At 41.2% G+C, this 13,378-nt stretch overlaps 1 protein-coding gene across 12 annotated transcripts in view; it reads left to right on the top strand.

Moving 5' to 3' along the window:
- The window catches only part of LOC118289217 (collagen alpha-1(XXV) chain), a 138,987-nt gene that overhangs the window by 65,554 nt on the left and 60,055 nt on the right, over nt 1-13,378 (top strand). For all 12 annotated transcript variants that reach the window (XM_035616093.2, XM_035616044.2, XM_035616027.2 and 9 more), the window contains exon 3: nt 10,425-10,469. In XM_035616093.2, the coding sequence (XP_035471986.2) occupies nt 10,425-10,469 (45 nt within the window). The remainder of the gene's footprint in view (nt 1-10,424; nt 10,470-13,378) is intronic.

Genomic DNA, 13,378 nt, shown 5'->3' on the forward strand with positions numbered 1-13,378 from the left:
GAGCTAAATAATACGTTTTTCCTGTAATTTGGGTGACGTGGGATTACAATCATGGCACTGGATCATCGAGAAACAAACAATAGTGTGCAGACTAGAGCAACATGGAACATTTTATATGATTGGTGATTATATACTGTATAAATGGGGGCAGTTAAATACACTAAATGATGAGGGAAAAACATGAGGATGACGTGGTGATAATACATGAAAATACATTTTACATCTGCAGGAATAGTTATTCAGGCAGAGTTTTCTATGCCAGTCTATTAAAATAGCTGAGGATTGTAATAACATTTTTGACTCGCTCTCATGTGGGCTTTCCTCCAGTGACTTCGTCTTTGTCGAGGAACTGCGATGACTGTCCTTGAACATTTTTGGGGCTCTGTGGTCCACATTATTTAAACCCCTGCGCCACTAAATCCATCCACACACACGCCGCAGACACATAGGCACATGGCGAATGCTGGCTCACCACATGCCTGGCGTTGATAAGGTCAGCCAGCAGCCACGTCATCTGTTAGCGGCAGGTATAGGGTTACACATGATTTCGACGTGACATCCAATAGCCACAGGAGTCTTTAACGCAGATAGAGTATTTCAATTGAACTTGAACAGTAGAGGGATCATTTGTTGCTAATCATGCACTGTATATCCCATTTGCCTTTTGGCGCCCTGGTGAACAGTCTCCTCCAGTGACCAGAAATGCTCTCGCAACTATTTCAGCAACTTGCGCGCCCAAGGACGCACACACACAGAAGGACGACATGGACACGTCACATACCCACACCGGTCTATGTGATACTACGCATTTCACGCATCAGTATGCTTGGCGCCAGAGTCACTACACACACGCACACACACTTGGTGAGCTTCAAAAGCATCTTCTGGCCGATCCCCAGGAGAGAGTCACTTTGTGTCCACCATGTGTTCTAATGTTCTCCGGTGCTCTTCTGGATGTCACAGAGTCACATTTCAATAGGATAAATCCGGACACCCAGCACCCTGAATGATCAAATCATTTTATCCTGTCGTGACTCCTAAATTTAGCATACTTTAGGTCTATTTGCTGGCATCTGCACCTCAGAATTCCATGGTCTAATGAGGGCTATTGATTGACTTCCTGTGTACTCAGGCCAGATTCTTAAATAAGTCTCTGACTGTGGCTAATCAATGCTTGGGCTGAGGTTGCTTTCCTCTTCTGCTTGTATAGGTCGAATGGGATGATGATTGGTCAGTATTGGCCCTTCTTAAGTATGTGATACTGTTGTTTGCACAAGTCACACCTTCAGTTCCTCATCTATTGGTTACTCTCGTGTCTGTTGCAGCCTCTGTTTGCATGCTTCCAGGTGGAAGACAATATACTGCAGTTCAGTGCAAGGAGACTAGACCGCTGGCTATAGACGGCCACTATGTCATGACGGTTGAATTTGTCTCATTTATCTTATGGATTCCTAAGCAACTTTGCATGCAGGCACCACGTGCCAAGGTATGACTTGGTTAACACTAAAAAGAAACCATTCATTTCCACTGTGGATTACACTTCAGCCGAGCCAAGCCAAGTTGGGCTCATCCTAGTGTTTCCCGTTTTCAGTTTCAACACATGGAACTTTTGGATTTTTTCCCAATTTCTCGAGTTTGAAGATGAAGAAGTTTACGAAAAAGTAACACTCCACTCAAGTGCAAGCATACGTTTTTAGGAATGTCTGTGCAGCAAAGCTTTTTGATAGAGCCGTCAGGATGGACGCCCGCGCCAATTTAACCTTGCAGCATAAAGGGATGGGACTTGGCCAATCGATTGGCTTATTACTGATCTCCCCTCATCAGGGAGTGTGTTCGGCTTCCATCACGACCGCAGTCAGTACTGCAGGGAGAATAATTGCAGTGTGCAGTGCACGGGGTGGGTCTCAAGTATCCCAGCGCTCAGCCTGTTGCCAGAGGAAAACACATTGATCTCTGAAGGTGATGAAAAGGCTCTCTCAAAGGCCCTGCTTCCTCCTGAGGAGCGTTCCAGCCTCGACACTGAAACGGAGCAAGAGCATAGATGATCCATGCATGTCTGCCAGGCATAGTTGTATTTATGTCATTTGTCTTCTTCGACTGTGCGTGCGCACGTTTGACAAAGACCCGAAGAAGAGCTGCTTGTTCTGTAATGATTTTCAGTCTGTGAAACTGTGTAAGTATGACTAAGTGTGCATCTTTGTGAGACCGCTGAAGGACTGTAGCTACTCAATCAGTGAAGTGCAAAACTTTGTCTGCAATAATCTATACACTTGGTCCATTTCATTCTGGTGGCGCAGGGAGAGAAAGATGCATATTTAATACTAGTTTCAATCTGCTTGACACAGTGTTAATGGAGCCTGCAGCGAAGGACAAGTTCCTCGAATCCCAGTGGATTGACTCGTGATTTAATGAAGTGATAACTGGCATCTGGACAAACAGCACAGGACCCAACACACACGCACAATTTAAAATTGACATATTCATCAGGAAGGGGCTGGACAAATTAATTCATTTCAAATTGATAACAACATCCTGTGACCACTGTTGAGTGTACACATAGACACATTTAATCAGTTGCTGCTTTCTGCGTGATAATGAATGCTGCTCCTTGTAATTAGTTTCAGATTCCTGCTGGGTGATGTCTTGGGAATATATGACATTAACAAGTGTCCTGTTGGGTGCTGGAATTAGTTTTAACATAATGATAACAACACTGGCATGGGCTTGTGAGTGATCTGAGTGATCAGGAACCAGTGTTTTGATGATGTCTTATAATTGAAAACTGCAGAACTGAGGTTCATTAGTGTGCGCAGAGCTGGCGTCACTGTTCATTACCCCTCATGACTATTTGTTGTATTTAATTCAGCCCCCAATCAGTGAGATGTCTTGCTTTATGGCTGTTGTACAAATCAAACTGTAAATTTCCAGCTAACCAATCATACTCTTTTGAGAACCAATGTAAACACATGTCTAGCATCATATAACAATACATTTGGTAAAGATGTTGCTTCAAAAAAACTTTGTCAGAACCTGTTATATTTCATTCACAAAAGAAAAAAAATCCTTGTTTAAGATTTTACGTGGCAACAAAGTGGACCAAAAAAACAAACAATGACTAAATGCAAAAAATCAGACACAATGGTCTCTTTTCTGGGCAACAGATTCAATATATTTGCCAAGGACTATTAAGGAAATGGCTGTAATCATCATATTTATTCAGGAAATGGATGCATTGGAGTTAAGTGCAGTTGAAAATAAGGATAATGAAGATATAGGCCACAGAATCAAGGAATAATGTGATATATCCTTTAAAAACGTTGTTTTTGTAGGTTGGAATGGGATTCAAATGTGGGCTTTGGGAAAATTAAAGTAAGGCCTCAGAATTCTTTTGCAGAATTTGCTGTTTATTTTGTTGCCAAAACCCTTTGTACTAACAGGGGACAGGATTTAACACTAAAGGCTAGTAGCTTAGCACTCTTTAACCTGGTTAGGTGATTGTAGCCTGTATTACAATGCACAAGTTATTTTTGGCTTTGCAAGAAAAATAATCCAAACAGAAAGGCAGCTGGAGAACCACTGTTAAACAAAGTTGATAATAAGGTTGCTCTCTGAAAAGGCTTAGCATCATACGCTAACCGTGCTGTATCAGATTGCAGGCAATTGGAAATGTATGTCCAATTTCCTTGAGTTGAACTTCCATTGACACGAGTGAAGTGAATTTATCGCATGTTTGCATTTAGAAAAAGAGAAAGAACAAATCCTACCAGTGCTGACCTTGGTGTTATATGTATCGGTGCAGCTGTAAGGGTGATTTTGCAAGAATTTCGACGACCTGAAGCTGACCACCGACAAAGTTTGGACAGCAATTGAACGGACTGTTTGCTTTTCTTTTGGTAAATGAGCGCATACAGCTTGAAAAGGTGAAGTTGCCCTTTGAGAACAAACTCTTTGTTCTGCCCTCGGACTCTTCATCCCTCTTGAATCGTAAGAGTCGGAGGAAGTTAAGGGATTAATGAAAGCAGTTAAGGAGGTCAGTCGGAGTACTACATGGACGACCCTTCCGGAGCCAGTTTGCCAGGGTCACAAGTTTAAAGGGACTTTCCTGTTTTTCTCTTAAATACCTCTTACGGATGACCTCTAGAGCAGTCTGAACCGAAGATAGACACAGTTCACTTCTTTGTCTCGTACTGTTATCTGTCTGACCGCGAGACCCTCCAACGTTTTCAATTGGGTCTTTGTGCTGTTTGAAATTTGAAAAGTTCAACTTCTTTAATTGCAAAGACCTACAGTAAGTGGTCAGTGCAACTCCACATTTACTAAATGAGCTAAATGTGGAGCCACAACTTTTTTTTAAGTGTGCAGTGGATAATAAACTACAGTAGTGACATCCAACAAAGGATACTGTACCACGGGTTATAGGTCTGAAATAATTTCGAGGTATGTGGTACATGTAAAGTATATTTTTTATATATATATTTTCTCGACTATTTTGAAAGGAAGAAGTGCTTTTGTTCCATAGTTGCACTGGCAAGTCTCTCTCTGTGTTCGCCGTTAGACCTTGCCATTCGTGATTTGACGAGAACATACATCCCTGAAGATGAATAGAATGGTGACATTCAGGGATGAGGCTGATTGTAAAACTGGTGGTTGATTTTGTGTTTTGTTTTTTTCCCTAGGACAATGAACACATTGTTCCATGAATTAGCATTTTATGCATTGATTTATTCATTGTCATGCAGAGTTGTAAGGATCTTGGATCAGACTTGCTGTACTCTTTGCCAGGCATTTCCACAAAAATGTACTTGTACAATAACAAATGATTGTACAGTAGAAAGCCAGCTTTTGTGCAGGTTAAGATCCGTTGACCTGGATACCCAAGTGCTGCCAGGTTTAATAAACGCATCCATCCATGTTGTGGGATCAAATTGACTGTATTAAAGTCTGTTTCAAATCTTCCTAAATCCTTGGAAGGCTTGTGAAAGACACTGATCAACATATTGTTTCTTTGTTTTTTTTAGAAATACTATAACCATTTCACTAAACTAAACTGCAAGAACCAAGTTAACAAGCTAGTTAGAGCCTCCTTGAGATGGAACCAGTGTGTTAATTCTGATAGTGATAGGCCAGACCGATGACATCAAGCACAGACATTTTAATAATGTAAGTGATTTTAGAAAGATCTGTTTGCTAGCAAAATGGTGAAACAGATGCACTTAAAGACACTATGGCCCTTGTCAGCTGTGACAAAACAAATACAGGCAAATTAAATCCTTATCCCCACACACACACCTTCACCTCTTGGACTAAAATGTACCACAGCTGAACCAAACACCGGTACAACGATTTCATGTCAGTTTCTGGAAAACATTGGCACTGGACAGATTGTGCAGGCATGACACTTCTCCCAAGCATTCATGCTGGGCATTGTACTTTTATGACTCATGTGTAAACAGCCAGGTCAGCAACGCTTTTTGGCACCCATAGAATAGGCTGGTTGTTTACAATTCAAGGGAAATATCGTTTCGAACCATGGAAAATGTGTAGCTGAATGAATCAAACATGAAATAATTTTTCTGCCTAGCACTAAGCTGATCTCAAGAAGTCTGCTTTATGTTTGCATAGAGGCAACCTTTCTTTCTTTCATAAGGTGCATTTTTCCATGATGCATAAACTGCAACACTGCCTTATTTAATATACATCCATAACATATTTGGATCATTGGTTCATTTTGCTCTCCTCTCCCTCTGATTATTTTGATTTTATTTGCAGAAAGAAAACACAATGTGTCTTTCAAAGAATCAAAAATAATGTAAGTATTGTATGGGAAAATACAACCTATGTGATTATGGAATATCCCATACAATTTACTAACTTTACCCAGAAAGGTGTATTTGGGTTTGTTGAGGAACCTAAAGCCACTTCTCTTCAAACCAGATTTACTCTGGTGGTTGGAGCCGTTACCCAGTTTTCTATGTTTGGCAGACGTCTGACTTTTATTTTAAAGAATAGCTGTATTGCTTAGAGAGAGAGGCTTTGAGTGGTCTGATTATATATATCAAGCTCTCAAACAATTCTGATATTGTAAATGAGTCTGGCCGAGGCTGGTTTACTCAAAACTGAGTGATTTGACAGAGAGGGAGAAATCGAGAGGTGCAGTGGTGTTAACTGTTCTGCGCCAATCAATATTTTCTGGATGATGGGTCGGGGTAGAATGCAATTTTGTCTCAAATACATGAAGTATAAACAAGAAGTTTATTATGTCAAGCAATGCGTAACATTGAAATAATGTTGTAATGAAGAACATGAGCAAAAGTATTCAAGAACAATACAGCCACGGCTTAGAACAGCATGTTTCACAATACTGCCAATTACACGGGAAGTCTTTGTGCCAGATAGCATTAAAGTGTCTACTAGTATGTATTTTGGACCAAAAACATTCTGTGGGATTGTAGAAACTCATGTTGTTTGGCTATTCCTTAAAAAAAGAGGAAAAATGAATAAATTGTGAGACTTTAAAGCATCGTGCTGATGGTTTCATGCTGCTCTTACTGCGAACTTGGTGCCATTCACGCCACAGTCTATTACCATCGCATTTACAGACTCAGGACTTTTGAGAAGTTACCCGATTCATCGAGCAGCGTGCCAAGTTTTATGTGATGTTTCAAAAGGGGGGGAAGGTGACTGCTCTCACATGAATGACCTTGACTGGTGATGAGCTATCTCATAGTCACTGGTCAAAACTGCAGTTTATGATGTGATGAGTTGTCATATTTGACATATATTTTGTCTCCTGTAGTCCACATGTCAATGTAGTTTCTAACTTTGGCTGTAGCACCTTGCGTTCACTGCTTGGATCCAACTTAACACCCAAGCCATGACTTTACTTTCAACCTGAAAATTCAGTTCAGTGGAGCTCAGCAAGTTTTTTACGTACATGTACAGTATGCTGCTGTGATTTGCCGTAAACAGTGTTGAACTGTTAAAATGTGACATTGTAGACGGTGTCTATGAGTAATTATCATGCATTTGCTTGTATTTTTGAAGATAGTTGTGATTTCAAATGCCACACATTTATGTTACTTAAGCATGGCAGTACCATGAGCTTAATGCTAACATTAACCTGCCGGTATGCTCACATTGATGATGCGTACATGCTGCTGTTTACCATCTCCAACTTAGTTGAGCATTTTGTAATCTGGTGGCATTTGCTAATTAGCACCAAAAACAAAGTTTAGCTAAGGCTAATGGGAATGTCATTACGTTTGCATAGACTTTTTCATAGGCCAGCTATGCACAGATAAGATTTTGACCTGATGTTGGGCTGTTGAAAAGTTAAGGGTTCACCAAAGACCATCCACCCAGACATTTTTAAGAGGAACTCTCTAACTCTGTTAGAGATTTAGCTTCACCTCATGGTGAAGCTAAAGGAAAAGTCAGGGGATCAGCACATCATTAGAATAAATAGTCTGGAACCATGAATGTCTGCACAACATTTCTTGGCAATCCATCCACTAGTTGGAGAGAGAGTTCAGTATGGACTAAGTGGTGGGCCGACCAACCAACCAAAAGACCAGCATTGCCATCTTTAGACCTGCACTGCTGGCTGGCTATAAATGAAGCCAAGTAGCACTTACTTTAATGGCTTTTCTCACTGGTTCTGCATTATGAAATAGCTTTTGACTGCTGATTTTATAAAACGCAAAAGCCACCAAATAACACAATGTGGAAAAAAACAAACAATAGAAATCACCACAGGGTCCATTTTGCTAAGTCTGACCAAAAACTTTGCCTGACCAAACCTTTGAATGAACATCAAGTTCACTTTGATTTATTTCAGTTTCAAGACACAAATCTGTGAAAAGGTGGAAAGGACCTTTCAACAGATCATAGTTCATATTTTTTTGACCCTCATCATAGACTTCCATGCCACATGTTTTTTTCCCAACATTACTGTTCCATGACTCTTCTTGGGGTACTGTGAGAAAACATCAGCCGAGTACAATTTCTTCGAGCAGAAATAGTGTATTTTCTTGCTTAAGATCTCTCAGCACTTCATAACCAAATTCAGGCATGTTCATTTCATTTATGACCAGAGGTCTTTCAATGCTTGGTCCCTTATTTAAGTAAAAAAAAAGTAAGCGATTCTGGAGAAAGCTTGTTTCTCTCTTTGTTGTTGTTGTGATTTTACTGCTCGAGCCGGCCGCAAACTCGCGACCTACGGTATGGCAGTCCGACGCACTAACCAAAATCGCGGAGTTGCAGCAACCCCCTAGCAGGTCTCTGAAGGTGTCGACGAGTGATATTAATAAACTGCACGCGCAGTGTTGTGTGGTGTGGTCCACACCATTTTTTTGCCTGGGACATGCAAGACATTTTTACAAAACGTGTATTGCTTTAGAATCGCTTACTGCCCCCTTTAATTGATTAAAAAACAATAGAAAACCTGTGTTGACAGGGCCTGGTGGACTTCAGTAAAGTTTCTCTTTGAGTTGTGTTTTCATAAACTGAAATGTCATAGCGTTTTTGTTGGCTTTTGCTTTGTAGTCTTTCAGTGTTACTGGTACAGCTTGGTTGGGAGGGAGTCTCTCCTTACAGTCTATAATCAGAATGAAAAATATTGTGATGACTATTGTGAATCCAGATGATATCAGAAAATGATGCGGGGTATTTTGCCTGGACCCAAAACTCCCATGTGGAGACTGTTTTCTCAGCAGCTGTCAGACGTATACCATAAAATCAGGAGGATGTTGTATCGTCATGCAAAATATTCCTCTCAAAGGTGTCAGGTGTCATTTTCAAAGTGAGCAATAATGAAGCGACTGCCAAGTGCAGTAAACCCCCTTCTGTTTCTTTTAAAAACCTTAAAAAACAAACCTATGGAGAAACCAGGGTTGATACGAGCCATAGTAAAATGAGAGTCAAACTCCACCTGTGGTTACATATTTTAAACTGTGCTTGGACCCTTCTCTGGCAGCGCCCGACATTGTCCTGGAAACTGTCCAAAGGGAGCAGAGTTGGGGGCTGAAGTGGAGCCAAACAGTGGGATCAAATTGAGGACTAAGAATCATACAAAGAGTTGTGTAACATAATCTCGCTTTTTGCACCCCAGTAACACATCTGGAGTATCATAAATCAACCAAACACTGCATTAAAGGGAATTGCCTCTTTTTTATTCGACTCTATTCACTGTCACTTTTATTCCTCTTCCTTCTGGAGAGAAGGGGAAAAACAACGTTTAGAAAATGTTTGATTTGAATAATGTGCTTAAATTTGAAAGGAGGTTTTTATACAGACTGGGGTTGGAGATGAAGTCAGGGTATTAAGACAAGTAATGAATTTGATCATTTTGTATTTTGAGTCCTGTTTTTTCGGCTGACGGCAAAAGCTCAGGGTCACAAAGTTATCCCTCCGAGAAACTTTTTGACACCAGGGCAATTAATGTTGAGCTTTGCAGTCTATTCAAAAACTTTCTCCAACTCCATTACACGACTGTAATTATCTTGAAACCCTAACGTGATGACAAAAAATCTATTCTTTGCCTGTACGGAGGTCAAAAGAAGTTTCAAAATGATTTGCATAATAACTCTTCACAGTGTTATTGCTTCCTGAAATTGGATCTGGTTATTTTATCTATTATGCAGAAGCAGACGAAGTTTGCTCCCCTTGGTTGCATTGACTTTCAATCGCTTTGATCCTGACAGCTCCTTTAATGTTGGTGGAAAGTGCCATTTTTCTTTTTCTTAGATATTAGTCCTCAGAGGTGGAGCGCTGACTAAAAGTCATAGCCTCACCCTTTTGGATAAATTGTGAATGCACCCGGTTTTGTGAGCACAGAGCAAACAAAATGACAATGCCTGAAAATATGTTTCCAGTCGCCAACCTCAGGAAAGGACTGCATGTATTGCAGAGAGAAGGAGGAGGTCATTTTAGGAGAGATGCTCCCAATTTTTGAAGGTTTCTGTTATTTTTCTCTCTGAGAACTACCTGTATACAATACAGTCAACAGTCAAAGTCTTCTACATGTAAAACCTGACAAAGCATGTAATTACTTTACTCCTCCAGCTGAGCTTCGGCGGATTGAGGGAATTGGCAAACAGGAAAATGGGTCCGGATAAACAAATCAAAAACTGGAGCATCTGTGCTGAAAGCAAAAAACTGATTAAAAAATGAGATGGGGGACGACAGGATGAAGCGCACCTTTGTGCGTGTTCTCGTTTTTCACTTCAGCTTATGTATAAATGGAGCCAAAATACTATATGAACCTTGAGATTTTGAAGAGTTTTTTTAGTCCAAATACAATATTTTTCAGTGGCTCTTCCTCATCCTGCTGTTGGGTGGTTTGACTGGGAGGATACTCGTAAAATATGAAACTTATACAAAGAAAAAGACAATCAAATTAAATGTATGATGTTCTTTTTTTGCAGGACCTCCAGGAAAGCGCGGAAGAAGAGGCCGCAATGGAGATCCTGGTATGTACACTTGTGTCTGTTCATGTGTGTGTCCGCGGCCAAAGATCACTCTAGTCTCAATCCAGAAACGTTTAAGGAATAATTTAGGAGACATCAGCAAATCATGCCGCACTTACAATCATGTAAAAGTACACTGTATATCTTTGGCCAAAATAGGTTATAGATGTGTAATTTGTGGCCCTGTGGTTTCGGCGTTCACTCGGACTGTTTCGGCTTCAGTCGCTATAGAAACACTAGATCTTCACAGGAAAACTGTGAGACAGTAAAAAGCTTGAGAAAGTCAAAGTGATGCCCAAAGCTGTTGAAGGTGCTGACGTCCGTGTCGAGAACGTCGAGACACTCCAACCCTCTGGTGCTGATCCCAGACGTGATGTAGTTATGTTGAGGACATACAACCCATGCTTGTTGGTCTCCACAAGTTTGGCAACAAGTTGCCTTAATGCATTCAGGATCTCCGTTCTCCCCTCCTCCCACACAACTCTCCTGAGCTGACTCAACAAACCTGGCGCAGCGCAGGCTTTGAGTGTCTAGGAAAAGGACAGGATGTGCAGTGACTCTCCCACAGACAGAAAGTGTCGCCGCAAATTGAATTCACAGCGAGAACATGTACTTGGTAGGGGGCTGCAGCCGCACTCCACTTACCTGGTAGTGAAAGGGATAATTAGCTCCGGTGTGTGGTGGCGTTCCTGTGCTCAGAGCACAGTGCAGCAGAGCGCAGCCAGCACTCTGGAACAAAAGCACTGCCCTTGTAAATAGAAATTAGAGAGATAGGCCACGGCACGGTCCCAGTTTAAAGTGAGGCGGAGTAAGAAGGGGAGCGGTTTCGTTTCACAGCCCAAGAAACAACATTGTGTCTGTATAAGGAGAAAAATAATTGCTGGTTTTACCACCAGACCCAGCTACTATTTTTTAAAGTCAATCAAACTTAACCAATTGCGGTATGGTATTTGAGTATCAACGATTCTCTTTACTTCCTCCAATTTAGATTTTGGCAAATTAATTTAGGATCCTGTCTGAGGCCGTGTTCTGCACTTTTAGACGTAGATCGGTGTGGCGCGGCTCTCCGTTCTCTCTCTCTCTCACACACTGTGGCACTGAACTGATCCAGTGTCTGCCTCGAAAGCCTGGGAGGAGGAAAAATTTAGAAATCGAATGACAGAAAGACAAAAGTTCAATGTTCTGGTTGGCTGCACATCTGAAATACCGCCAGGCTTTGTTTATGCAGCGCTCAACTTTCCAATAAACATGCACCATGCCAGCATATTTCAAATGGCACCATTGTCCAAAGACAGTTTGTTCACTCTCTGGTCAGCCAAAGCAAATGTGGAGAGTGGGAATGGCTTCCTCTTGACAAATCAATCGGAAACAAGCAAACAATCATAGCCACTCACAACGTCTGGGCTGGAGAGGCACAGTGTCTATCAAGGGTAGACATAGGAAACAATTGGTCTGACAAGCCCCACCATTCTGTCTAATAACCCAAATTACACCGCTAACCAACGCTGTTGTCAAATCAGACAGGTTTAGCTCAGGTTTGCCTGCCAGGAATAGTGCTTTTTTGGGGAGACTGTTTTTTATTAATGTCATGAAGTTAAGCAGCGCTCACTTCAGCTTTTATCGGCATGTTCAACTCTTTATGTGCAGCTACTGCAAAGGTTTTCAAAGCATTTACAAGCACAAATACCTTGTGCACAAATGTAATTCGAAATTGTGGCACTAAATGCTCTAAAAGTGATTCTGCGTGTAAGCGTGAAGTTATAACTCTGTTATTTCTGCTACATCTACTGTTTGGATGATTTGGTGAACATTGAGCGGTGCAATATTCTGCGTGAAACTCACAGGAGGAGAGAAAAAAACATTCAGGACACATAGGACACATTATACAACTGAGAAATGTGGTCCTTGACGAGCACAGGCGTGCTTGCATGCTGCACTGTAAACCGACTGCAAATCCAATATCCCTCTATTCTCAACACTGGTGGTTTTTGAAGGGAAGCATTCTTAATTCATGAATCGCTTTAACCAAAAGTAACCAAGCTGCTGGTTCCCATAAATTCATATGGGGTGGTGGGTGGGGAGGGGTAGTTTTTAGAGTATACTACTCTTCACAGAAGGCAAATGGAAGCTTACGTCCAGACTTGGCTGCAACTGACAGAGAGAACAAATAGGAAAAAGGCTCAGTGATATTTACCTATGCATTAAAAGTGAACGGGATACTTCATTAGGATCTCCCGTGTGTTTATTGGTAACATATGGAACGGAAAATTGTGGCATGACAGCTTAGGATGAAAACGTTTTTGTAGCAGTGAAAGCCGCAGTCTCAAACTGTTCTAGCAGGTGGTCAGTGCTGGAACGTGTTGGATGTTTCCTCACATATTTTCCCTATGTGCAGAGCCAGTGCTTGTTACTCATGTACCTGTGTTCACAAAAGGAGGAATTGATGCTCAATTTGAGCGGCTCGAGCAATTTGTCTTTAAAGTGGCGCATCCATTTCAGGTATAAAGAAAAGCAGGTTTTCTTCACAATAACTAGTTTTGAAAAATTGCTTTCAGAGCCCCATTGCAGCCTAGAGCAATATAGCGACTCTCACCGTTGTGTGAGCGATCACATGCTCCACGCAGCCCAATACCTGTACCAGTGAGTTAAGTAACCTTTACTCATAAAGGAGCAGGGTGAAAAAAATGTGAAGAAAATGACTGATAGTGCCAGTGTTGGAACAGAAAGTGAAACTCACTCGCCTGAGTTACTGACTGAGGCTTGAGCTGAGTGGATGTCCTTCACGATTTCATTTTACATGGATTATATTCCAGTAAAGTAAGTCTTTGCCCTGACTAAAACCTTTAAGATGCCTAATTAAATGCATCATATATTGTATGTATATTTATCACATACGGAGCCATTTGATGCAG

This window comes from Scophthalmus maximus, chromosome 12 (assembly GCF_022379125.1).
Source record: "Scophthalmus maximus strain ysfricsl-2021 chromosome 12, ASM2237912v1, whole genome shotgun sequence".
Classification (NCBI taxonomy): domain Eukaryota; kingdom Metazoa; phylum Chordata; class Actinopteri; order Pleuronectiformes; family Scophthalmidae; genus Scophthalmus; species Scophthalmus maximus.